At 42.1% G+C, this 26,271-nt stretch overlaps 1 protein-coding gene across 3 annotated transcripts in view; it reads left to right on the forward strand.

Annotated features, from left to right (window-relative positions):
- Positions 1 to 3,796: 3,796 nt before the first annotated feature.
- jcada (junctional cadherin 5 associated a) overlaps positions 3,797 to 26,271 on the forward strand; it is a 32,518-nt gene continuing 10,043 nt past the window's right edge. The window contains exons 1-3 of one of the 3 annotated variants that reach the window (XM_032551190.1): positions 3,797 to 3,923; positions 18,492 to 19,004; positions 23,952 to 24,881. In XM_032551190.1, the coding sequence (XP_032407081.1) occupies positions 18,634 to 19,004; positions 23,952 to 24,881 (1,301 nt within the window). In that variant the 5' untranslated portion in view covers positions 3,797 to 3,923; positions 18,492 to 18,633. Of the gene's footprint in view, positions 3,924 to 4,577; positions 4,918 to 13,971; positions 14,081 to 18,491; positions 19,005 to 23,951; positions 24,882 to 26,271 lie in introns of those variants that run through there. The other 2 variants (XM_032551192.1, XM_032551191.1) reach the window with 2 other exon arrangements.

Here is a 26,271-nt window from a genome sequence, read left to right on the forward strand (position 1 = left end):
AACTGTAGCTGTGTTTCCATTGACCATATAACTGCGCAATTTGACATCTCAAAAATAAATTTGCTTAATGGAAACATGGCAATTTTGAAAAAACAAAAAAAATACTTTTTTTAAATAAAAAGTTTTGGCGCTAGAATGAGGTGGTCCTTTGGTCTTATTGAAATGGGTACATTTTGCAAAACTGCAAAGGAAACAGTCGGATGTTACTACTGGCGAAAATGACAAAGCAGATGACGACAGGAAGTAGTACGAGGATGATGGTTTGGTTTTGCTTTTTACAGACAATGTGTAGCTGGTTCCACCAGAGCTCTCGTATCATCACATAGTTCATAAAAAGTTGCGTGTTTTTTGAACGCGTTGGATCCATAACCCTTCTGTAAAATCACAGACTGCAATTTCCACAAAACGCCGCATAAGTAGGTGCAACTAGGCGGGGCTTGTCGCTCCAACGCTTGAATAATATTTGGTCAATAACACGGCAACGTCTCCTCACATGGCTGATAGATGAAGAGCGCTAACGCATTGCATGAATTATGAATATATCTCTGTTTACATCCATCACCACCATGATTTTTAATGGCTTATCGTGTGAACAATAAGCCGCTTGTGATTTTCATTTTATTTCGTATTCAATGGAAATACAAGTCTTTTCAACATCAGCAGAATATCTACAAAGATTTGCGCACATCAGTAATGTAAACACAGCTACATAAATCCATAAATTCCTTTAAAGTGCTGCTGGATGACTGGAGGAGTAGGGTGATATCTATTTAAGCCCATCCTCCCACATCCATGGAGTCAAGATGTTAGACCGGGGGTTCCAGGAACCTGGGGAGAGGCAACAGCCTGCTGTGGGCAAAGTTGCTCCCGGAGCCCAGAAATGCTCAGCCTCAAAAGCCACAGCTGGCTAAAAGAGCGATGACATCAGCGTCTCTCTGCACCACGTTTCTCTCTGCGCAGCACATGAGCTGCATATGTGTGGCACAATAGAAAACAGACATGGCTTGTGGTGTTGGGGCGTCGGGTGCCGGGCGGCATAGCAGGAAAGGCCTCTACTGTACGAACAAGCGCAGAGAGACGCACCCCTGCGACTGACTCCAATAAAAACCCCTTTCCAAAACGGCGCTAATAAAGCAATTAGAGCTTCTGTTTTAAGAAATTACCAACGTGTTGCTCTTTGCTTCTATGAGGTAATTATGGATGTTTTTCTTCCTCTATTGCAGGACATGTAAAAGCCAACAACTGCAACAATGGCTCGCTTTACAGGAAGCGACATAATCAAGTAGCAGGCGATTCAAAGCGAACCACCGTTTATGTAAACACGACTCTTATTGTTAAGGACAAGCCCAGTAACAGCTGCGATCAGTCCAAACGGGAGGTCAAAGCAAACCCCAGCGGTCAGCCGGGGACAACTGAAGCCCACCCTCCTACATTTGGAGGAATTCAGTGATATGGAGCACCTGTGTCAATATTATAGGGGGGGTTACAGGTCCTCTGGGTCTCCAGCTCTGAAGAGCTCGGAGCCAGATGGGCGTGAAGTAGGTTTTGGCAAAGTTGCGCGGAGAACCAAAAAATAAGAAAGACTTGATTAACTGTTGCAAATAACTTTTTGTAATAACAGTGGAGCACGCAAACACTTGTTGCTTATTATGAGAAGGCCACAAGGTAATGTTAGAACTCATGATTTTTTTAAATTAGTAAAACAATTGCTGACAATCAGTAGTAATGAGTTTTGAAAATTTGGAAAAATGAGAAACCCCACTGAAAAATTAGAAACACGAGATTGTTGCTTTTTTTTCTCATAAATTAAGCTAATGCTAAGTAAGCTAATTGTTAGCTTTTTAACAAACAATTGTTTAAGCACACCCATGCTCAAACAGTGCTTAAACTATGCTAGTTTAAGCACTCCTGTAACTATGGAGTGTTTTAACTATTTAGCTACATTGCTAAAGTGCTTAAACAATTAAGCAATTAGCTAATTAGCATTAGCTAATTAGGAGTGAAAATTAAACAAACAGCAGCTGTCTTTTTTTGGGGAGGGGGTGGGGGGGGGGGGGGGGGTAGTTTATTTTGCTAGTCTGTTCTAAATGAGGAGTTAGTGATCAAATTTACCTTTACAATAAATCAGTTTCATGCATGTAAGCTTGAGATGTCATATTAGTCGTTCTTCTCCACCACAGACTATAGTAAATTAGTCAGTAAAAACAACTGTTTGTAGTTTCACATTGAGGGCTCCACTGAAATTGGCTAACTTTATGTTAAAGTACCAAATATTTGCCTTCCAGGCAGCTGTAGAAAAACTGCATTATCCATGAATGATTGGCAGATAGACTGACGGCTCGCTCAGTGGTACCAGCTTCCTCCGCAATCATTATCCAAGGTGAGTTTTAATCTGCAGCGTGAACAGTCCTGTTGTGGATAATGGTTCTTATTGCAGCTTGCTGGAGTCCCAAAACTTTCCAACTACCTTTGCAACCGTTTCCAGACTAATAGATGTTAGTGACTTAGTTTCTAACTTGTTTTTCGAATGTTTTTCACTCTAAGGTGTACTTGGAGCGCTTCAAGTTGTCAGACACGACAAGTGTGTCACGACAGCTTAAATTGTCAGACACGTCCAATTTAAGTTATCTATTCTACAAGGTTGCAGAAATCAAAAGAAGAGGAAAACGATTGGTTTAAATAAGATTTTCCCTAATAAAAGAAATTATTTGGAGAGGGGTTTTTTTTGTAATCACCCTGACTTTAATAATGAAATTTGTTTGATTATGTGAAACATTTAGTGTGACAAAAAAACAATAGAAAAAATCTGTAAGGAGACAAACATATAGCTACTTGTCAAAGGAAAAATTATCAACCATAAGCATAAATTAGGGTTTCAAAACTCAACATAATTTGATTAAATGAACCTTCCACATGATGGAATGTTTCCTATGACAGCAATAAGTCATGTAATTTTGGTCTGCGCATATTCTGCACCACAAAGGCGCATGGTTCGCCAAGTAGGATGTTCCTTCAGAACTCTGGCCCAATCAATGTCAAGTCTCCAAGAGACAACTAAACTAAACATTAAATTGTTAAAGATGTGACAAAGGAATTGCTTATCATACAATGACTTGAGGTTTCTTAGTTAGTTAATCAGAATACTTACAAAATGCAACTGGAGGTTGGTCGGGCTTCCAGAAAATTTTGCAAGAGTGGGTCAGATGGGGGCCCATTAATACTCTTGTGGTGCCACAACACAACCAAAACTGGCAACAGAATATTAGATTTGTTTTTTGTTTTTTTTACATTTGGCTTGTTGCTATGACAGAAGTTGAAATTTAGGAGCCTTCTAAGGATTTTTAATAACATATTAAAACATTTTAAAAGTCTCTAAATTCATGTTTTCAAGTACCAACATGCCATAAACCTTCTCATTTAGCATGTTACAACCTACCTTTTTATTTTTACCTTTCTAATTCTGACTTCAGAAAATGCCGCACCATTAACTAAAGGTGGCCTCTAGTAAAATTCTCCCAGGTCCCACACAATCTTGGATCGGCCCTGATGATAAACATTCAGTGAAGGTGACTTTTTTTATTATTATTTTTTTTTTCATATCAAGCAATTCCGACCTCAGTAAGGGCCAACATCAATCAATGTCATGTCAGGCATGCAAATTGTGCAAGATTTGATTTTCCGCGCTGCGCGTGCGTCGAAATACATTTAAGGTTTTGTCCTGAAGTGCGGGAAGTAAAGTGACCTTATTGCTGGGCAGAATCCAGCTGCCTACCGGTTTAGAGAAGAGGGATGTTTCCACAGAGCTGTGCTGTAGTAAAGAGGGGCTGTTCCCTCAGCAGATCCCAGCTCAGCTCAGTCTGTCCAGACCAGCGGCTGGGTTGAAAGCTGGGGACTAGGCGGCGACGCAGCGACGCATTTCACAGGTAAAAGTGGCTCCAAGTCGAGCTACGCTCTATATTCTGACATTTATTTGTAGGGGGTTTGCACGCGCGCGTGTTTGTGTGTTATGTTGGGTTTTTTTCCCCCTCGTGTCACGACACATGCAGCGACTGAAGAGGGAAGCTGCTGCTGCTGCTGCTGTGTGGAAGCAGATAGTCGCTCTGCTTTCAACAACCTTCCAGAGGTTTTTCCCCACAAGTTAAAGCCAGCTGTCTCGGACTGAGCGCGTGCCCTTACTCGCTGTCCTTTCCTGATCCTCCGGAGAATGAAACCGTGTCTCTAACCCCGGACAGACGCGGCGTCAGGAGGCGACGCCAGCTGGAGAGGATGGCGGTCTGTTCCCCTTCCCGTCTCTCCCTCTCCCTCTCTCTCTCTCTCCGTTTCTCTCTCAGCTGAAACTTGCAGCTGCTGTTTGCGGACGCGCTCCCATCAGCTGAAGGTTAAAGATTGCCGATGGAGCTAACCGGGCTAGCCTTAGCCCGAATATGTCGGAGAAACACTTAATTTCTCCAAAAATTACGCGGTTTTATTTCCCCCCTGCTCACGCTTAAAGACTAAAATCAAACTGAACACTGATTGGAGAGTGGAATTAAAACGCTACTTCATTTGGGCTTAATGTTTAATTACTCCAAACTACAGTTAGTGACATCCAGGTTTAACTTGTGGAACAGCTCTGCCTTGTATCCTGCTCTCAGTGTTTCTGTGATGGAGGCAGAGTTCTAAAAAAAACACCGCTGTCATCAAAACACTGCATGTGTGCTGGAGCACCAACACGCCGAATTCAACCAGGGACCCTCTCCGATACGCTGATGCACTCATGACTTTGGTCGATCTGATCGGGATGTCGTTTACTCGGTGAAACCTTATTCAGACGGATATTCAGAGGGACTTTCGCCATCTCTCCACATCTGCTCACAGCGCGCTTGTTCGGGGTGGCCCGCAGTCAGACACCGACCTGCCACGGAACCAGAGCGCGAGGTTAGCATCTCTCCCGAACCCATCAATCATTCCCTTAATGACGCGGCGACCATCCTCTTCGGCCCCGGCTGCTCGTGCGGTTCTGGCCGGATGCGGGGGAGCGACCAAATGGCGATGGAAATGAGCTGCTGAATAGCCGCCTCTGGCAAACGGTGTGCCAAGTTTAGGCTGCTTTGATGTTTGCATGTTGTCACTTTGTCACACCTGCAGCATGTTTGCGTGATAATGATGCTTGACCTCTCCTCTCCTTCCTCCACATGCACTCGCTTGCACGCGGGGCGAGTTAAAGCAGCCGCCCTGCTGTCTAGCGTGGAGAAACGGCTAAAAGATGTGATTGGTTCTCCGGAATTCGGCCCTGAATTTAGCTGCTGATTTAAATATCACTCAAGGGTGGATGACCTAAAACACTTGGCTCTGATCTTCCTTCTGTGTCTGTGTTTACAATGGCTCAGTAATTCAGGAGCCAGGCGTTGAAGAAGTCAATTAAAACTTGGAATGTGATTCGGATATTTTTCAGATGGGGATAAGGGTAGAAGAAGAAAAATGGAGCGTGGAAAAGTATCTTTATTTTTAGACTTTGATCCTTGTATTGTCAATGAGTATAATGTTAGCTTCTATCTATATCTACAACATTAGGTCTTGAGTATTAGGTAAAGCATCTTCAGTTTCTAAGGTTGTTACTGAAAACTCACCTTTATACGCTCAAGCACCTCTGAAGGTTAGAAGAACAGCTGATAACAGGCGTTAATTTTTAGAGAAAACACATAAATTCTTGGAAGTGTCATATCTATCCATATGTGCGTCTGTCAATGTGACCTTTCTGCTTCTCCTATACATCCATCCATTCATCCATCTGCATCTCTCCATCTGTTCATATATCCATCAATCTATCCGTTCAGCCGTCTGTATGTTTCCTTATATCTGTATAGCTATTCATCGATTTATCTATCAATCCGTCTATCCATCCATTCAAGTGTCAGCTCATTCATACAACCATCCGTTCATCTGTCCACCCATCAAACTGTTTATATCCATCTCTCCATCCAACCATCCATTCATCCATCAGTCCTTCCATCATCCAGTTGTCTGTTTATCCATCCATCTGTCCATCTATCATCAAACTGATTATTTCATCCATCCGTCTGTCCATCCTTTCATTCATCTATCTGGCCATTTAACTGTTTATAACTGTTTATCCATCTGTCCATCCATCTATCCTTAGTCTGTGGTTTCACAATGAATGCCTGATCAACTGAAGGTTTTAACAAACCTTTTTTTTTTTGTTTTGTTTTTAGCATACACTTTCTAAGTGGACCTAAAAGTGATTGCGGCGTCTTGTCAATTTAATTCTGGAAAAGTGACATTTTCAAATGGAAGGTGTGTAGGAACCTTGGGGACCTCTAGAGGCCAGACTTTCATAATTTTAGTCTGTTCCATGACTTCCATTTTAGTCTGTTCTATTATTTGGTTATTCCAGTACCTCTTCTGTAACTGGGAACATTCCTCACATTCTCTCACTTGATCACTCGTACATGTGCTTTCACAAAAGAGCCGATACTTACAGGAGGCTTTTTGGTTCTGTTTTTACAGTATGACTCTTAACATCGGCCAGAAGTGATCCGTTCCTGCTCACTGGGACTTTTCACAGCTCAGAGAGCCAACATCAAAAGCTGTTAGGAAATGTCAGCACAGACATTATTTTCTGATCTCCATAGTGAGCTGTAGAAAGTGGGGAGTGAAACAGCTAAACCGTTACAGAAATGTAGCCCACGTCAGCACTCCTGGGTTGGCATCTTGAATATTAAATTGTGATTGAAGTATGGGCTTGTACAGAGGTGCTGCTGGAGGGATGTTTTGCACACCTCTTAAACCTGGGATGTTGTGGGAACAAGAGACCCTGCGAGTTGCCCTGAGGAAGAAGGGCGTGGAGCCTGCTGGGATGGGGAGCGTATTAGGAGGGGAAGAAGCTCATTAATTCCTTCCAGCAGTGAGAGGAAAAGGCCTGGTCAGCAAAAAGTGGAGGGGCCCTCCATGACTATGAAATGAATGGCATGGGTTCAGTTTTCACTAATGCTCCTAGTAGCCAGATAAGTTCTTCAATGATACGTGTGCATGGTTTCTACAGCGGCAAACAGCTTTGTCCTTTCTTTTCCAATCCGTAGTGTCACATCTGTAGAACAAGCATGTCTGCCACCGGGTTGCCGTAGCCTTTGAAAGTCATGCAATGTTTTGCCCGGCTACTGGAATCCCCCCTCCGAGGTCTTGCCTGATGTCGCATGGTGATGTCAGAGCAGAGGTGACGCAGCCGGGCTTCTGGCGGATGAAGCCAGCCAGAAACGTGTGAAAGCTCCTGACGTTTGACTGTGGGAGGAGGCAGAATCAGTGGTATAAAATTACCGCTCTGCGTAAATTCTGTTGGATCCCGGCTGCTGGTTGAAGGGGGGGGGGACCAAGGCGGTGTTTGTTTCTGATTCCTGTTCGTCCTCCAACGTTGGAACAGTGTTCCACGACATGGTCCAGCCTGTTTGTTATTGTGCGCTCATGTGGCCTTTTTTTCTCCTTTCCTCAGGTGAAACATGCTTGTTTTTGCAGCATGTCGGCTCCCGATTTGTGAAAGTTGCTGCTGATGAGGCATGAGTGCAATTCTGTGTTGGGGAGGACATATTTTTGCCGGATTGTTTGCTGCCTTCCCGTTCGTGGTGCTGAGAAGGAGGCATGCCAAGTCCACATCTGATTAGCAGAAAGGCAGAGCGTGCTGCCCCTTTGATCATACTGTTTCTGGCTGATAAACCATGCCACTGTCATCTCTAGCAGAGCCCCAGACCTTGACAGACACTAATTACCATGAAGCCCATTTGGCAGGCTCTGGAACAGGCGCAGGGCTCGGAGTAGTTCAGGGCAGGTGGAGCCTACGGGCCATGTGTGGTGGTGGAGATTAGCATGCTTAATAATCTTTACTTAAGAGTTAAAGCAGCTCTCAAAAAGTTTATGCTAAAAAAAAAAACACGTTTTTCTTATTTAACCCTAAGTCATTTTAGAACTTTTACCAGTTTTCCTGTGAAAGATATCCCTCAGCCATTTCTTTCCAGAGAGCTTACAAAGCATTGAAATGATCTCATTGTACAAATGTCTCAGTCAGGAGAAGAAGACAAAACAATTCCACAGCATATAAGCCACGGGAAGCATCCAAGACATCAAAACTGCACGAGCCAAGCGCTGGTTGTGTTCTACAGGTGATGGCAATCTTTTGCTCTTTGGAGACCAAAACAGGCCTTTCTTTCAAAGAAAATACGCAGATCTGCCTTAAACCTCCCAAAACCTTTTGGGCAATTGTGCTATGGTCAGATGAAATCAGACTTATGCCAGGAAGTAGGGCTTCTTCCTTTAACTTTTGGGTCACCAATTTGAACAGTCCATCTCAGTCACTTCGCTGTTGTGTCCTTGGGCAAGACACTTCACCATCAGCAAGCAAAGAAGGTAGTCAGAGGGATCCGTGGTGTCAATTCATTCATTAGACATTCCATGCTCACTGTAAATCATGGGGGTGAACAGTGGGTACAGAATCAAACATACTCAGAGTACCACTTTCACTCATTCATGTATGTTGGAGCAATTCTTGAATCTTCCGTGGCAGCCATTACGTGGTGCCTTAGCGCTTGTTCCTACAATGCACTTCCTGTTTGGAACTTCAGTTCACAGCCAAACTCCTGCCCCACACAGCACCCCTTTGTCAGGCCTCTCTCACACAGCTCCTCTAAACTAGCAGCAGCAATCAGCCAACACCTAGAGCAGGCATGTCCAAAGTCCGGCCCGGGGGCCAATCATGGCCCGCGGTCAGATTTCATACGGCCCGCAGCTTCAGTCTTATAATGTATTATTTATGGCCCGCCTGCACTGTCAAACAGAATAAATAAATCATAAAACTTGAAACTGTAATTCCTCCTTTCACCAAATGGTGGCAGTACCACTTTAATACTATCAGTCTGCCTTCGTGCAGCGAACCCCTCTCCACTCATTTCTGCCATGGCCACTGCAAAGAAAACAAGTTAACAGTGAGGGCCGCCGCTTTCAAGAGAGATGGGAATTACAATACTTCTTCACTGAAAATCAAGGCAATTGTGCTTGTCTAATTTGTGAGACGGTTGCCTTGTTTAAGGATTTCAACGTAAAGAGACACTACCAGACTAAACATGCTAACGCATACAACAAGCTAACAGGGAGTGACCGTGCTGAAAAACTGAAGCAGCTCCAAGCTGCACTGGCATCACAACAGCAATTCTTCACGCAGGCCTGAGTCAAAAGAAAATACCACCAAAGCAAGCTACGAAGTGGCCATGTTAATAGCTAAACATGGCAAACCTTTTACTGAAGATACTTTTATCAAAGACTGTGTTATGAAAATGGTGGAGAACATTTGCCCTGAGAAGAAGCAAGAATTTGCGAATGTTTGCCTGGCACGTAACAGTGTGGCACGGAGAGTTGAGGACATGAAATTGAGTATTTTGAACGATAACATCTGTCACTATCAACAGTGAAGAGCCAAAAGAACATTTATGCACTTGGATTTATGGCACTTATTTTTATTAAACTCTTGAGTAAGATTTGGTTATTACTGTTGATGTTATGAACCTGTAGATGTGACACAAACTATTACTTTCTGAAAGATATTGTAAATGACAAGAGCAAAATTAACTTGTTTTAAGATTTAATAATAACAGACAACTTTGCATTACTTATAACTCCTGTTTAAAATGTTCTTGAGGCAAAGATATTTTTAAACTCATGTAAATTTAAGGTATTTCATACAGTTTGTTCAATGTTATCTGACTCTCCAGATATGAAAGAATTGCAGAATTTGTGTTTTTAGAGTTGTTCTCATCTGCCTGAGTGGCTTATGTTTGGTTTTTTTGTCATTTGAAAGATAAAGATAATTGTGACAATGAAAATAGTTTTATAACAGAGTGTATTTGCATGAAACTTTTGTAGTTAAAAAATGTCCGAACAAACTATTGGCCCCCGGGCATCTTCACTTGATCAAATCTGGCCCTCTTTGCAAAAAGTTTGGACACCCCTGACCTAGAGGAACTGCACGTCTGCTGAGCTCATGCAAACTACCACGCTCTGAAAAACGATTGAAAACATCAATGGATGGCATGAAGAAGCGTTATTGTGATGGCGTGCTAAAAGCAGCAGTGTCGGAAGGTTCTTAAAGAGACAGAAGCAAATTTTAAGGCATCAGATGCAAAGTGAAATTTCTTTTGACTTTCTTTTAATAGCATTTTCATAACAAGTGAATGTAATATTCACACTACTTGATTATAGTATAAAATGGCACTATGTGACTGGAAAATGCATAATTCCCCATCCTTTAATATTTTTATAGGTCAATAAAATTATGAGCAGCTCCGAATATCAGTCACTTTAGATACAAAACCTTCAGGTGTCTACCAGAAAGCCAAAGATGAAGAAGGATTCTTTAGCACCAGTTTGAGTTGAATCATACAACCAAATAAAACAAAATATAATGTAAGAGAATGTTTAAAGTTTTTGGAATGTTGTAGTCGAGTCCAGAACTAAATCTTGCAGCAAGTCTACATGGTTAGCTGTGGACAAGAGATGTCCTCAAAATCTATTTGATTTGGACAACCTTTATTAGCAACTATGTATGCTGATAATTTTGTGCTAAAGAAAATCTAATGCTCAAATCACCTGAAGAAGTGCATGAACAAAGAGTTAGTTTAAGGGTGTATATACTAATTGAGCTAGAGTATGGCAGCTTTATTGTTCTGTCATGTTTCCCTTAGATTTGTTTGGTTTTTCTCAGTTATTTTTATGCAAGCTAGATTTCACAGTAAGGGTAAGAAAAAGGGTATTTCACACCATGAGCTTCACACTTTTAAGATGCAGTATGCCTTTCACACCCCTTTAGGATGCACACAGACGGAGAAAATCTCTTGACGTCAAATCGCTGCGTAAGAGCTGGACCGAGCTAAGCCTCGTTGCACAATGGAAGAGAATTCCACTGACACAATTCTCGTCACATCATCAGTATCCTTCTGTTTTTTACTCTGCCTTGAGCCTGGAAGACAAATCCAAGACTGGGCTGCTTCTCCAAAGCCTAAAATGAATCTTGCAGACTTGTGATCTTTTGGAATACGGTGGGATAAATCTACCCCACCCACCGCCTCACTAAAACACACCCCGACTCCAACCCCCCTTTTTTTCTTCTCTAACCCATCTTGCCTTTGATTTCTGTGCCAGTAGAGTCTGACTGTAATAAGTTTTGGACCAAAACGATGCAGAGGGAATATCTCAGCGGCCCACACACTATTGTCTGCCGTTCATGAAAGCAAAACAACTGGTGCCACGAAGTATGTTTAGCAAAATTATGCCAGTGGGTGTGTCTTTTTATTTATTTTTTTGGCTAAACCTTTGTTCATTAGCTCATGGTGCCGTTTGTGCTGCTCTGTCTAGGAGGGCGTGCCTTATTGAGAAAGCACATGGGGTTGCAACGTGGTGGTGAGCTCTGCTTTATATTTAACTTCTCTTGGATTGATGTGATGGTAAATTTTCATTGCTTCAGTAGGTCATGCTGTATCTGTGCCAAACTGTAATGTCTGCCGAGATCAATAGGACTCTCTTGATGGATGGCAAGTGTCCAGAGGGCGCATGAATCTTTGGGTAAACCACACGTTTTGCTGCTGAGTCACTGCCATACCTGTAGAGGGGGAAACAAACGCAGGGTCACTCTTAGTAAAATATGACTCGAACCACTTCAGGCGCTTTATTCTTCAGAAAACAGAAAAAAAAACATGCCTCCGACCTCTTCCCCTCGGGACAAACAAGTCCCTGATTGGAAACACTTGCGACAACCCTCCAGTTGAAAACAGACGCGCTTCCTCAGGAAGCGAGGCGGCCCATCCGCTGGACACAGTGATGTCACGTAGATAAACAGTCTTCCAAGCGGCGCTGCTCGCAGAGTGCGATGGGCTTGTCATGCCTCAGAAATGCCTGCACACTCTGAGCAGATGCAGCACAAGAGTCCTGCCAAGTGCACACCCATTCGGGTCGCTTAGAGATCCAAGGAGACCGGGAACAATGTGCTGAAGAGGCGCGGCTCTCTGAGGTTATTTTAGAACGAAGGCTAGTTGTCTTTTTTTTTGGTTCCAGGCAACAGTGTTTAAGCACGTAGTTGTTTTTTTTTTTTTTCAAGAAATAGCAAAACTAACAGTATAGACAGTTTTGGGAGGTTTGAAGCATTATTTGAAAATTAGTGTGTCAACGATAAATCAAAACGCTTGTCATGACAAAAAAATGATCTGTTGTTGCCTATTGTTCTCTCTTTGAATATCGCTAGACCAAGCCTTTTGTGACATTCCACAGTACAAAATAAGTGACAAAAGTATGTATGATTTGCATTGATATTGCATCGGGTCAACATCGATATTGGCCAGTGCTCAAAATTGCAATATCGGTATCGTATCGGAAGTGAAAAAGTTGTACCGTGACACCCTCAGTTGCAATCAATGACTTTTTAAATAATAGTAATAGTAACTATTATTATTTTACTGATTATTCTAACAAAAAATTGCTGATGTATCATTGAACCACTTAAGCTTATATTACGCAATATTAGAAATGTTTTAAAGTATGTCCTTTTTAGAAAAGAAAGTAAGAAAACAGTTCACTAAAAAAAAAAAATCCTAATATGCAATAACATTGAATTCTTGTAGTGTGGCAAAGAATGCATCTGCCGATAAAAATACTGCTAACATCAACATGTGAAAAGCTCGGCCCTATCTGTTTTACTGAACATCAATACACCATAGGGCTGATCTGTTGGTTATTTTTTGGACCAAATGAGTAATAACTGGACAGAAAAAGGTGCTTAATAGATTTTTTTTTTTTTCTTTTTTTCAGAACTTGAACCAAAAAATTTTTAAGCAAAATCTGTGCCACTTGAGAAGTTCTGGATTATTTACAAAAAAAAAAAAAAAAGATTTATCTTAAATCAGTCAACAGTTTTCCTGTTGACTGATTGTCCAAGTTGAGCGTTTTTTCATATACTCCCCCTTCCCTTTCTGGGAAGAGTTTTGCAATACTCTTCCTAGATAATACAAATTCATGCCTTCTACACCTGATTGTTAATTGAAACTATTCAAACTATGCATCATTCTCCTTCGATTTCTCACTTAACTCTGTGTTGGTCTATCACATGAGATTCCTTTGAGATCCATTGCTCGGTCTCCTTCAGTTTCAGTCAGGATTTCTTGACTCTTTTCATGTAGTTTATGCAATATGACAACATAAGCGTCAGTGAGTTAAATCATTCAGCCATCCTTCGCCACATTATGCGCGTTATCAGTCTATTCTCGGATGTTTGCTTAAACACGCCGACTCTGCTCTGTAGTTAGCTCCTCCCCCCGAGGGCCTGATTTAGGCATCTGTGCTGCATTGTCCTACCCAGGCTGCCCCCCGCACCCCTCGGGCTCCTCACCATGCCCCTCATCTCTGCCGGGGCCAGGAATAAGGAGCTGACACCAAACTGTCAACCTGCAACCTGTCATACCCCTGCAGCCTGGGCAAAACATTTCAAACGTTCAGCCAAAACCTCGCCGCTTCCCTGGTTTTTTATGAACCTAACAACCCCTGACAACCCTTCGTTTGACCCATTCCTACTGAATCCTGTAAGGACACTGCTGCCCCACATATGGTTAGATGTATTTTTAGTTTACATACCTGCATGTGTTATCCATATGCTTATATCAGTCTGTCTTTGACTGAGCCATATCATTAAAGACACTGCCAATCCATCTTCCCCTCTTTTCTTTTCTTTTTTTTTTGTCTCCCCGATGCCAAATCCGGATGGCTGTGGTGTCTTTTCACACAAGCGGGCATTGTAGAGGAACACAATGTTGTTGTGTTTTGGGGAATGAAAGCTGGCCATTGTTGTGGACTGTTGCATGAATCACGATTCTTATGTGATATAAAACGGGTAATTCCATTGTGTAATGGCATTAACGGTATTCTGGCAGAGGGGGGGAGGAGGAAAGGAAGAGGGAAGGTGGACGGGACGTACGACAACAGCTCAACTTTTAGAGGAAGACATACTCAACTTTTCACCGATATTGGAGATAATCCTCATTTAGTGATGACTCCGGGGGTAAGCGGCTCAGATTTGGGTTTCGGCTAGAGGGAAACCCAGGGGCTATGAGCTAGAACCAGGGTTATAATAGTTTTTATTGTAGATTAGATTTATTTTGTTGTGACCTTCTGTTTGACCTTGGTTAAAGCAAGTTGATATCTGGTAACATTAAGGACAGGTGACCTACAACTCTCTTTATTAAGCCTTTGCCTGTTTGGAATGATAGTCCTCATCTACTGCTGGCAAACCTGCGGATTGTTCTGAAATTAAATTTCAACTGAAGAAAGTTTTCAACAGCCAGGGATAGGAAAATACATATTGAATACGTCAACTTTTTTCAAGAAATATGATCTTAATGGGACTGTTGACATGAAAGTCGCATCAGATTTAAGTAACAACCCAAACCGTGTTTTTAATAATATGGCTCAGTCAAAGACAGAATGATATAAGAAATCAACTGAATTTAGTCCAATGTGCAATAACAATGGAATGGTGCAAGTATTGAACATACTTACTGAAATGTATTCAATACTTAGGCAAATGTTTCTTTGGTCATGAGAACCTCATTACATTTTCTGTTTGGAGAGACACATTGGATGAAATACTACTGTGTCATTTTGACCCTTTCTTCCACACAAAGAGTCATTTTAGTCTAAATGGTTCTGGTGCTTCTGTGAATGCACTTTCAAATTGTGTGCAATGACAGGAGACCTGAAAGCACACAATTGAACCTTCAGATCTTTTGCTGAAATGAAGATCAGCAAAAGACCTGCTGACCTTCAGGTCTTTTGAACATTTTGAGTTGTGGTTTAGTCGGGAGTTTGACTGGGCCATTAGCTTTATTTCCTTTCACCAAACCAGATTTGGTTTCTTCTCCTTTCCATGTTGGAAAAACAGCCCACTCCATGATATTTTTCTCCACCTCCAACCTTAACTGTTGCTATGGTGTTTTTGGGGTGATGCTTCATCCTCCAAACGTGTCCAAAAAAGTTAAAATTGGTCTCATTGTGGCATAACTAGTTTTAGTATCTCATTTGCTTATTTGCATGTTCTAAAGCAATCTTGAAACCAAGTTCTCCTCAGTTTTCCGTCAGCAGTGGAGTTGTGTGCAGTGATTGGGTTGAGAAACTGTCCTTACTAATTCCAGATGTTTTTAAAGCTCACTGGAAGTTGTCATTGGCTCTTCTAATCATTCTTTTGGCTCCTCTGTCAAAATTCTTGTGAGAAGAACCTGGTCATGGCCAGTTTAAGGTGTGACAAGTTTCTGTCTCCAGTCAAAGTGTCAAGTTCAGTGTTTATTTTTCCCACTATCATTATCTTTCATGATCTTTTACTGCCATTTGTAGCGTTTCCATGAGATAATGTCAGATCAAAGGCATCATGACCATGTTTTTTTTTTTTGCCCAACACAAGTTCAGCTGAAGTTCAGGAAATAATGATGAGTAAAATGCTGTGCATCCTATGTCTGCGCACTCATCCGTAAGCAAATTAATTGCAGCCCCTCCCCTTTGTTTCTTTAGCATTGACATTGCTTCAACAGGAAGGTCCTTAGAAACTCCGAACCGGCCTCTTCTTGAGGGGATTACTCAAATCACAAACGGGAAGAGTTAAACTCAACAAAAGTATTAACTGGCTAAGCGCCAAGAGTCAATCCTCCAAAACTAACAGGTTTAAGGTTTTAAATGAAAAAAAAAAAAAGAGATAATCGTATTAGAGAGCCAGATGCACAAAGGGAGCGGCGTTTTCACGGTGCCGGATCCCGTTAATCACCTAATCACCTAGCGGGCTGTCCCGGGGTTCAGGTACGAGGAAGCCATGCTGCCCTCTCAGATGGCTTTTTATAGCTCCGTTTCATTCTGCCTGTATGGAACTATGATGGCTAAACAAACACAGACGAGCAAAACAAATGCTAATCAGTTTGCAGCTGAATACATTTTGTCGAGGCTGCGTCAGCCGTCTGTTTTTTCAAAAGATGGGGGACGGAGGACGGAGGGGGGGGGAACAAGCGATTTGGCTCTGCCTTTTAACAATCCCAGTGTGATTGGCTTTAAAACCGTCTGCGCGGCGTTTGATTCTGGCAGCAAGTCACACGCCGCTTTTCTTTTATGCTGTTTCTTTTTGAGGACAGCCAGGTTGTTTGCATGAATGAGTGGGCTGCAGCAGCATCTCTGCCTCTGACAAGGCATCAAGCATGACTTCATCAAGGGCATTACATCATGAGAGGATGCACACTGGGTATCCCTAATGCAATCATTCATTAGTCCTTCAAGATAAGAGTCATTGTAATTTTTGTTGGGGGGGGGGGGGGGGGCACAGAGAGTATGTATAAGTTTGACTTTGTAAAACATTTATTGTTTGGCTTTACTTAATGGATAGGAAGAGATTTTTGTAGTTGAATCCTTTACAACTTTCTCCTGTTTAATAAGGCAGTTGTTTTAGTATTTGCTGCTAGCGAATGAATTGGAATTGAAAAAGAAAATGTTCCAGTAGATGTTCTTCTAACACACCCTTCATTTCTACTGTTTTACATATGAGGACATATTTAATAAAAAAATAAATAAAAAAGATTTGGTCGTAGCTTGACACACCAGATTCCGCACAGTTATTATTCCCTGACCAAAAATGGAACCCCAAAATGGAAAAAGCTATTTGTGAAAATACGAAATAGTCCTTGGCTCTTTCTGTAGAATTTGTAAGGGAAAGTAGTAGTTAGGTGCTGCTAATTTATTCACTTAAGTGATCGTCACCAAGCGTGTGAAGAAATTTCTACCAGCAGCAAACTTCACATCGATGATCCCAAGCACAGCAGAAAATCTACAATGGAAAGACTAATAAACAATCACTGGGTGCAACGTTCCTGTCAAAGTCTGGACCTGATCTAAGAGATGTCCCCAATGATGTGAGACTGAAAGTCATGCTATTCATTTCGGTTCAATTTAATTAAATTCGCTGAATCAATCCCAAAGAGAAATTAAGCGTAGCCATAACTCGTATCATCCAGGTGGATACACTATCCACTGGATAGTGATGCAGCAGCCAGCCTCTGTTACTGTATGACAGTCTTGTGACTGTCGTGACATGCTAACAGCTCAGTTTCCATTTAATTTCAGTGTCTGTATGGTCAGAAAGTCGGCCACCAAAACTTTGGAGTTTGCAATATGATTGTTATTTTTGTGTCGTTTCTTTTAGCAGTTATTGGTGCTGCGTCACCACAGGCGAGGAGATTCAAAGGGTTTGGTTGGTTCGACATAGTGCAGTGTGAAAGCAAACCACACCAGCTGAAAATGTAACAAATGTTGCAATTTGGGTCCCCAATCGAACCGAGTCTACCAGACTATCAGGTGTGAACCCCTTATTGTAATAGTTCTCAATTTTGTCCAGACAAACACTTATCCTGCTGGGAAGCCCATTGGCTGAGTGCATGTCTGGAAAATCCTCCATCTATTTATTTTATTCTACTTATTTGAGATTTATTCGAGGTTCTCAAATAAGTAGAGAAAAGTTCCAGTTGGGGAAACACTGACATTCCTCTCCCCCAATGACTTCCACATTATAAGGCATTCACTAACCAGAGGAGAGAGGCAACCAGGAAGCATCCTGATGAGATATCAAAACCTCCTGTACTGAACCCTTTGAATTTTTTGCTCCATCCTAGACAACAACATACATGAAATCTTCCAGTTGAGGAAGAGGCTGACCTGGATGGAGAAGTCAACCTTTCTTTTTTCTGGTTGAAAACCATGATCTTACTCTACCTCAACCCTTCACACTCAGCTGCAGGGGAAGGGTGCTGAGGGTCATAGCTTGAAGGCACCAAGAGAACCATATCATCTGAAAAGGACAAAAATGAAACCCCTAAAGTCTCAAACCAGACCCCCATACTCTCTGCGACTAATTTTCCACCCATGAACCTCGCAAACAGGATCAGGGACAAGGGGGCAGCCCTGACGGAGTCCAACCAGTGCTTTGAACAAGCTCCACTTTGTCCCGGGAGTTGGGCACAGGCTCTTGCTTGCGGACACACTTTAGTGATGCTGAGGTGAACACAAGAGGGATACTGTCCTCCAGCAGTTTTGGTGATGCAAAACATGGGCTTGGGAATGCTGGTACCAGCTGGAAGTCTGTGGGAATCCAAACGCAAACACTGGCCTTGCTTTTTACGCAGCAGCACAGGCTCTGAAACTCCTCTTGCAGCTGTTGATGATGCCGCACAGGAGGAGACGAGGGAACAGTTGGGGAGCTGGCGGGGGTTCACTTATGTCCTGGCGCCTTCTTTTTTCCCCCCGTTGTCTCAAATTTCCATAAAGGTCTTGACAACATTCGGACACGGATTTCGAGGATAATAGTTTTACCCTCACCTTTTTTTCCCCCTTCTGTCTCTCTTCAAGTGTGTTCACACTAACCTCTTTTCTGTCTGTCGCTCTCCCAGTGATGGCCTCCGCTGTGCAGCTGTGCCGGTAATCCTGCCGGTGTGTGTAAGGGAAGAAGAGGAGACGCCTTGAAAAGCAACCTTCCTAAAGGCAGAGAGGGGGTGGGAGGAAACACCAGCACCAGCAGAAACAAATGCCACCATGTACAGCGTGGAGGACCTCCTCATCTCTCATGGATACAAACTGCCCAGACATGCCGCCTCCTCCACCCCTACGCCAGTCCCCGCATCGTCATCTGCCCGTCAACCACCCTCGTCCTCGCCACCGTCCTACAGCAAACACCACGAAATCCTGGAGAACAGGTCCGGCCCCAGGACAGTGAACGGCTACGAGCGGGGGCCCGCGTCGGCCATGGGGAACAGCGGCGGAACAAGGCAGCCCCAGGTGTACGTCGGCGGCTGCCCCAGCAACAACAATGAACCCAGGGAGGGGAACCAGCCGAAACGAGACGGTGAGAACCGGGGCCAAACCGATACCCACTCCTTGGGGGAGTCGCTGACGTCGGACAGCGGGTAAGACCTGATGCTACGATGGCTTCCTGTACTGTAAAAACATATTTCTGTATGTGATTTTCATAAACGGTGTGGTTTTCTTTATTTACATATTTGTTAAAACTGTTCACCGTATCCTGACAGTACAACATGACATAGATATCTGTGAAAAATTAGAGCTCCTCTGCCTCCTCCCTGTGATCCTATTGCCATCTGCAGGGATGCACCACTTGGATAGAAACAGCCAATCATAGAAAAGAGGAGGGTCTTAGCATTGTTAGTCATGCTCATGCACGCGTTGCTCAGTGTGCTAATGGTGGAGAAACAATGTACTGTTTCAGGAAAACTGACCGTCGTCATCAGCAGCCAAGCTAACCAGCTTTAGCATTCCTATGTTATGGAAAATTGTAGCATAATTGAGCAAGGCGGAGACTATGATCTGAGTTTTGTAATAAACAATTATTCAATTAATCACCTAATAAATTAAAATGAGCTTGATAACTACTATACTGATAATTTATGTTTTATGAAGGGTAGTTATGTTTACAGAGACAAAATTAATCTATTTTATCTATTTTTTCTTTATGATTTGGGTTGTGTGTGTGTGTTTTACTTATTGTTTTTGTTGTTGTGTTTTATTTTGGATGCTTAAAAAACCTTCCAGGTCCAGTGTGGAGTTTTTGTTACAGAATTAATTATTGATCTTGAAGAAATGCTGTCATTAGCTGGAAGGTCTGTCGACATGTTACTTGAAAATGATCTCCAAACAACATTTATTTCAATAGTTATTGGGACAATAACAATAGATTGTAGAATCTATTGTTGTGACAGGCTCAAGTGTGAGGATGATGACTGGCTCCGATTGGCTGTTTCAGAGCCAAACAGCTCTGATTGGCTGTGTATTTCTGCAGATGGCTGTAGGACCACAGGAAGGAGGCGGAGCTTGATGTTTTTCAGATGATCTGTCTGACATTAAATGTCATGACATACGGACAGTTTTTATAAATATCTAGAAAAAAAATTGTTTATAAAAATTACATATATAGTTTTAATTACTGAACACTAATTTTGTATGACAGACTAACACAAAGTAGGGCATAACTTTTATTTAACTTTAGCAAAAGTATTTAACTTTTTTTATTAAAAGTTAACAATTGTGGCATTCATTTATTGACCCAACTCTGTTTTCTAGAACCACTTTTGCTGCAGTCTGTATTTGCTTCGCATGTCTGAATACTTTTTATCCATTCGCCCTCCTAAATAGGTCAAGCTCAGTCCGACAGGATGCAGGGTGCCAGAATATCAATTTAAAATCCTTGGTACTGACTCTGAAGTGGATTTAGATTGACTCATGCATACATTTTGATCTAAACCTTTCCACTGTAGCTCTGTGTGTTCTGAATTGCTCTCCTGGTGGAAGGTAAACCTCCACCGCAGGATTAACTTTAGCTCCATGTTTAACTCTGATCTGTTATACATCTCCACACCATGGTGATGATTTCACAGGAGGAATGCTGTGTTTCAGGTGATGTGCTTTGTCAGCTTCCCTCCATATGTAGCCAGAAAATTTAATTTTGGTCTCATCTAACCAGAACGCTTTCTTCCATTGCTAGTGGCAAAAATTGTAATGGCTTTCTTTCCACAAATGCTTTCATCTCGCCAATTTTTACATAAAAAACAAATTAGCAGAGTGCACATCTAATAATTGCAGATTGTCCCAGCTGAGCTGTGGATATCGGCTCCTCCTCCAGAATAACCTGGACCCCTTGGCTGCTTCCCTAATTAGTTCTGTTTTACCTGGCCAGCCAGTGTACATGGAAGGCCAAGTGCAGATGTACTGTGGTTTTCCCATTTTTGAGTGATGGATTGAGCAGGGCTCTGTTGGATGTTAAAACTTTGGAAAATTGCTTTTAAACTTCACCACAACTGTATCTGACCTGATTGATGAGTTCCTCAGACTTCTAAGAGAGCATAAAATGATTGGCAGCAATAGCTCAGCTGTTGGCCTTGTCTTTGACTGCACCACAGCTACACTTCTAAAAGAGAAACAAATCTGAGACAGAACATAAAGTAATAATGGCAGCACTCACCATCCTCTGTTGCTCTGCCATGACAGAGGTTTGACTGACAGACCCGTCCACCGCTTCTTCACAGCCACTCCACTGCAACTAATCAGACCAGTTCTGCAGTGATTCATTGAATGATTTGAGAGCCTCTATTATTAAAATTCCTCCAGGCAAATCATCTGCCTCGAAGCTTTGTTAAAGTATGTTTCACTACTTAGCACTGTGCGCTATGGTCGAACGATTATTTGTGTTGCGCAACGCAGGCGGAAGACATTTACTAATTAGGTGGCTTCTTATGGCAATTGATTGGTTGGAATTGTATTTAGGAGTATCAGAGTAAAGAGGACATGTCTTTAAAAACTTTGATAATTGACAATATTCCTTCTGTTTGGTCTGGTGGTTGTAATATTACAGATAATAGAGGCGTGTGGGTACTTCACATCATGACGCAAAACTTCTTAACACCCCAGCTTGATCCGTCGCTCACTTCTAAAATTCACCCTTGTGCGTAAACTCCTCTCATTACTTTTCTCTTCTCATCTCTCCTCTTCTTCTAAGGCCGTTTTTTTATTTTTTAAGCAGGAGAGGAATAATATATGCTCGTGTGTTAATCTCCCTTGTGGGACCTCTTGGAATTGTAATCACAGCTTTTGGGCAAACCCGCGCTGCTCTCCTCAACCCCCCGTTTCAGCGCGCCCCACGTTTACACAGGTTGCCAGGTTTGTCAGAATTCCTCCCCGCTTCCGTGTTTTCCACTCACATAAACCAATATGCCTAACTGGCTCCCGGCGTTTCACACGTAATGCACCTGTCTCCATAATGGATACGTCATGAATTAAACAGCAGTTATATAGGGAATATTTAAACATGCAGATGGAGGATTGGCTATATTTAGCCTCTCAGATAGGGAGACGCTGGAGTGTGGGATATTTTCCAGGGATGTTGCCCCACTTTAGCCAGTCTGGGACTTTTATAGCAAAGCTGTTGATCTTGTATATTTGCATCTGTTCACTGTAAATAAGACTAAAGTCAATACAGCTGTTTTCTTGTCTAGATAATTAGTCCGGGCTGCTGGATTTATTTCCCCCCCAAAATATGTTGTTAGGGCAAATTTGAGTTTTTCCTCAACAAACTGCTACCGAGGCAGACTCCTGAAATGTGTCATGTAACCCATAATTAGCTTCGGTGGTTGTGCGTTTTCTCAGCTGTTTTGTTGTATCGTGTAGCTGGGATGCCGTTGCTGTTGGGAATGTGGGAATTACAGACATATGTTCCGCAATTTCAATCTGTTGTTTGTTCATCCATCTTCGGCCCCAACGTGTTTAGCCTGGCAGCTTTGGTTTAGATAAGGACCAGACCTATCTTTACACTCCCTCCAGACCAGTTCTGTTTAACCCAATTAGACTGATGATGATGGCAACTCATCATTAAATGTCCTCAGATTTACCAGACTGTTGTGGCCCCATTCCGCCCCTACCCTCCTCTATCCTCCTCTTCCCTCCCCAATCTCTTCCAGTAAACATTCATTGGCCGGTAATGATCGCAGATGGAAATGTCAAGGACGCTCGGCAGCCGAGGCCTCTGGAGGATGTGCACATGTGCGCTTGCGTCTTGTTTACATTTCCAGTCAGTCTGGATCACCAGGAACGGTCTGAAACGACTGTGTCGCGTTGTTGCCCATGCGGCCCGCGGTTGAGCGTCATCGGAGTGAAATTTGGCTCGCTGTTTGAGGCGGGGAGCGAAAAAATGAAATCGCGACAGAAAGGCCGTCAGTGAAACAGCGTCTGAAGCCCTGATGTGTTCAGGACGGCGGTGTAGGAGTAACAGACACAGTGTGTCATTGTGTAATGTGTTCACTGTGCTCCATAGGAAAACTCAATTACCTAACATTACACGGCTATTTATAGGCATCTGTCTCCATCTAGTGGGACAGGATTTCTGTTTTTTATTTTATTTTGTTTTTTTCCCATCTGTTTATGTTTCTGAGTATTTTGTCAATATGATGGTACCTGGATTGCTGTGAAAATTTGTTGTTCTCTTATGGACTTTCTTTTTTATTTGTCACATTTAAATGTTTCAGGTCATCAAACAAATCTAATATATATCTAATCTAATAGTCAACTTGAGTGAATACAAAAATCATATTTGGCATATAAAGCATTTGTTTAACAACTGAAAGCAATTGTGCTATAAAATGGCACCTTATGCCAGGAAAGTACATAATACTGCCCCTTTAAAGGAAATTAGCTGTCCAAATAGGAGTGGGCGATTTAGATTTACAGTTCTATCAAGATATTTTGTGGTTCTATTGTGATAATGACAAAAGTGATTATAAAAACTATTTATTACTTATTTTTTAGGTCACTGTATGACTGTGACTGCATGATAGTAATCATTATTATTTTATACTATATAGTATATAGAATAAAAGTTTGTTCAGTATAACTTAGGGCTGGAAGATATGGCTGAAAAAACTTACCACGATACTAGCATTTCATATCAATATCAGTAATTATTTATACATTTTTTGTTTTAAATATCTGAAATGCCAAACTGATTTGAGCTTTCCTGTTTCAGAATGCTGTGCAGTTCTGGATCAGAGTTCAGTGAAATTAATTAATATTCTATCAGAATATTGATACTGATCTATTGCAATATAAATTGTTACTGATGTATTGTCCAGCCGTAGTATAGCTTTATTATTTCTTTTTTCTTTTGCATTATTGTTGTTTTCTAGGTATTCATTTTATAATGACTACTATCAGCACTGACTAAAGATTCTCACTAAAAAATCTTACAGAGTGTCTATAACGGGCGTATGAAACCTCTCGAATCTTGTCCACTTTTTGTTCAGTTCACAGAAGGCATTCTGACATTTTCATTTATTTGGCTTTCCTTCAAGGTTTTGTGATGGCAACAGAGGCCCACAGCCACAATCCAAGGATGTTTCATACTGGAGGAGGAGAGGACAGGATTTCAGCGTGCTGCTGGACTACGCTGACATCAGGGAACCCCATGGAAAGGGACAGGGAGGGTACAGCAGGCCAGAAGGGCCTCAGCAGGCCAGAGGTCAAGAGCTCTCTGTGGAGGACCGTCAGAGAGCAGCTCAGGAAAGGCAGCGCTGGGCAGCCCACGCCCAAGCCCAAGCCCTGGCCCAGACACAGGGCCGCTCTAGAGAAAGGGAGGCCGCCCTCCAGCAATGGAGGATGGCAACTGAGAGGAAATGCCAGAGCCTGGGGACGGAGGAGTGGCACCCAGCTGTGAGCTTCGGCCGTCAGATGTCTCAGAGCGAGGCGGAGCGTTGGGGACAGGAGCAGCAGCGACTCCATGCCAGAACGCCGGAGGGCATGGTAGTCCACCCCAGGACCAAAGCTAAGTCCCAGTCTCTGCCCAGAGTGTTGCAGCCCGAGAGCCTGCAATACGTGGACATAGCATTGTCTGGTAAGGAAATGTTCAGGCGGGTCAACGGCCACCCGCTGACCCACCAAGACTTTTACCGAGCACCTCGCTGGCCAGAAAACGGGAGGCCGGCCAGTGCCAACCAACTCTCAATCACACCAAAGGCCCGCTTCACCCGACCCCCCAGACCTCCTTCTTACGAGATGCACCAGCAGATCAGGGGAAGCTGCGAGATTCTGTCCGGCAGAGAGTCAGTGACCCCCATGGCAAGAGACAGAACTCCCATCCCCACATCGAGAAGTAAAGACCCTCAGTTGGACTATTTTGCACAGGATTCTGGGCCTCCGGGGTATATCCCTCCTCCGTCTTATAAAAGAGCTCCAATAATGGGAGGGGCGTTCCGAGGATATGGAGATGTTCCTTTTGAGTACAGGTTATTATCGCCTTTTTTCATAAGACATTTGCATTCTATTATTAAACTTAAACATGGGAGAGCTAAGTTTAAAAGAGCCACTGTTGGATTTAAATGTCTGAAAATTATCACAAAAATAACAACAGACACTGTTTAAAATGATATTTTTGTCAGGTATTTGGTTAAAACTTTAGGACCTGACTTAATTGTCTGTCATCTGTTTTATTTAAATTTGGTCTCATTCTCATGAAAATTCATTTATTAAGCAGAAACAAGGATCATAGTTTAGTTTTATCATATAACATCTCAGCATAGTCCTTTCTCATTCAAGATATTTGAATTAGCTTAGTAATAATTTCAAACATATGTTTTTGCCCCTTAAGCCTCAGTCTGTGTCTAACACACATGAACATCATTCATGTGTGTTAACCTCTGCCTTTCACTAACAGACAGGATGTTTTCTCTACAGCCTAACCAGTGCAGCGGGTTCTACATTATCTTCTCAGAGAAGAACAAAAGGAAAAGATCTCAATATAAAACTTGAAGTAAACCTAAGATGGTCCAATTCAGGGTATTTTAATAGATTGACACTAGAGTCCCCATGAAATGCAAATCCTATCGACTGTTGTTAGTCTGCTATAAGTAATTTTGTAATCTGCTGCACCCATAGTGTTGATTAGCAAAAGATCCTGCTAGCTAACACTGTGGTATTAGCTATAGCAGCATCGAATGGGTTTCAAAAATCCACATCCGATTTGTCAAGTGTCCTATAATTTCATGGCTTCCTACACTTGAAAAGGAGGACTTGAAGACTTCAGGAATTCACTCAATCTTTTTTATTTTCACCAATGAGTGAGAACCAATGAACAGAACAGGTGAAAAACCTACAAAACACATACAAAATATTTTAACATACATTTTTAGACATTTGGGTCAAAGTTAATAATTTATCTTAATGACTAATTCCATTTTTAACCTTAAACATACATTTCTCTTACAATTTTAACCATAAATTCACAGTATTAAATTATTAAATTTCATGTCTGGTTGAATTTGAATCAAACAAATCCACACATTTTAGAATTACATTTTTTTTCTTTTCCTTAGGACATGAGGTTTTCCATTAAATATTAGTTGCTGTGAGTTTAACATACATTTAGTGGAACCAAACTATAAAACTAGCAATGCAAACTGTTACTTCAATAAATTCTTCATTTCATTTCTCAAATGCAAAACTACAGTCAAATTACATTCAATTAAGCCCAGTTAGTGGCTTACCGGTAGTCCTTATAAGTCCTTTTCCATGAAATGCTGCTTTGGAGGCTGTGTTTGCCTTCCTCAGCTCTGTTGCAAAACCAGTAAAGTGGTTAGTGGATTCCTTATATACCTGAGTTGAGGGTGCTGCTGATTG

Source organism: Xiphophorus hellerii, chromosome 21, assembly GCF_003331165.1.
Source record: "Xiphophorus hellerii strain 12219 chromosome 21, Xiphophorus_hellerii-4.1, whole genome shotgun sequence".
NCBI classification, from domain to species: domain Eukaryota; kingdom Metazoa; phylum Chordata; class Actinopteri; order Cyprinodontiformes; family Poeciliidae; genus Xiphophorus; species Xiphophorus hellerii.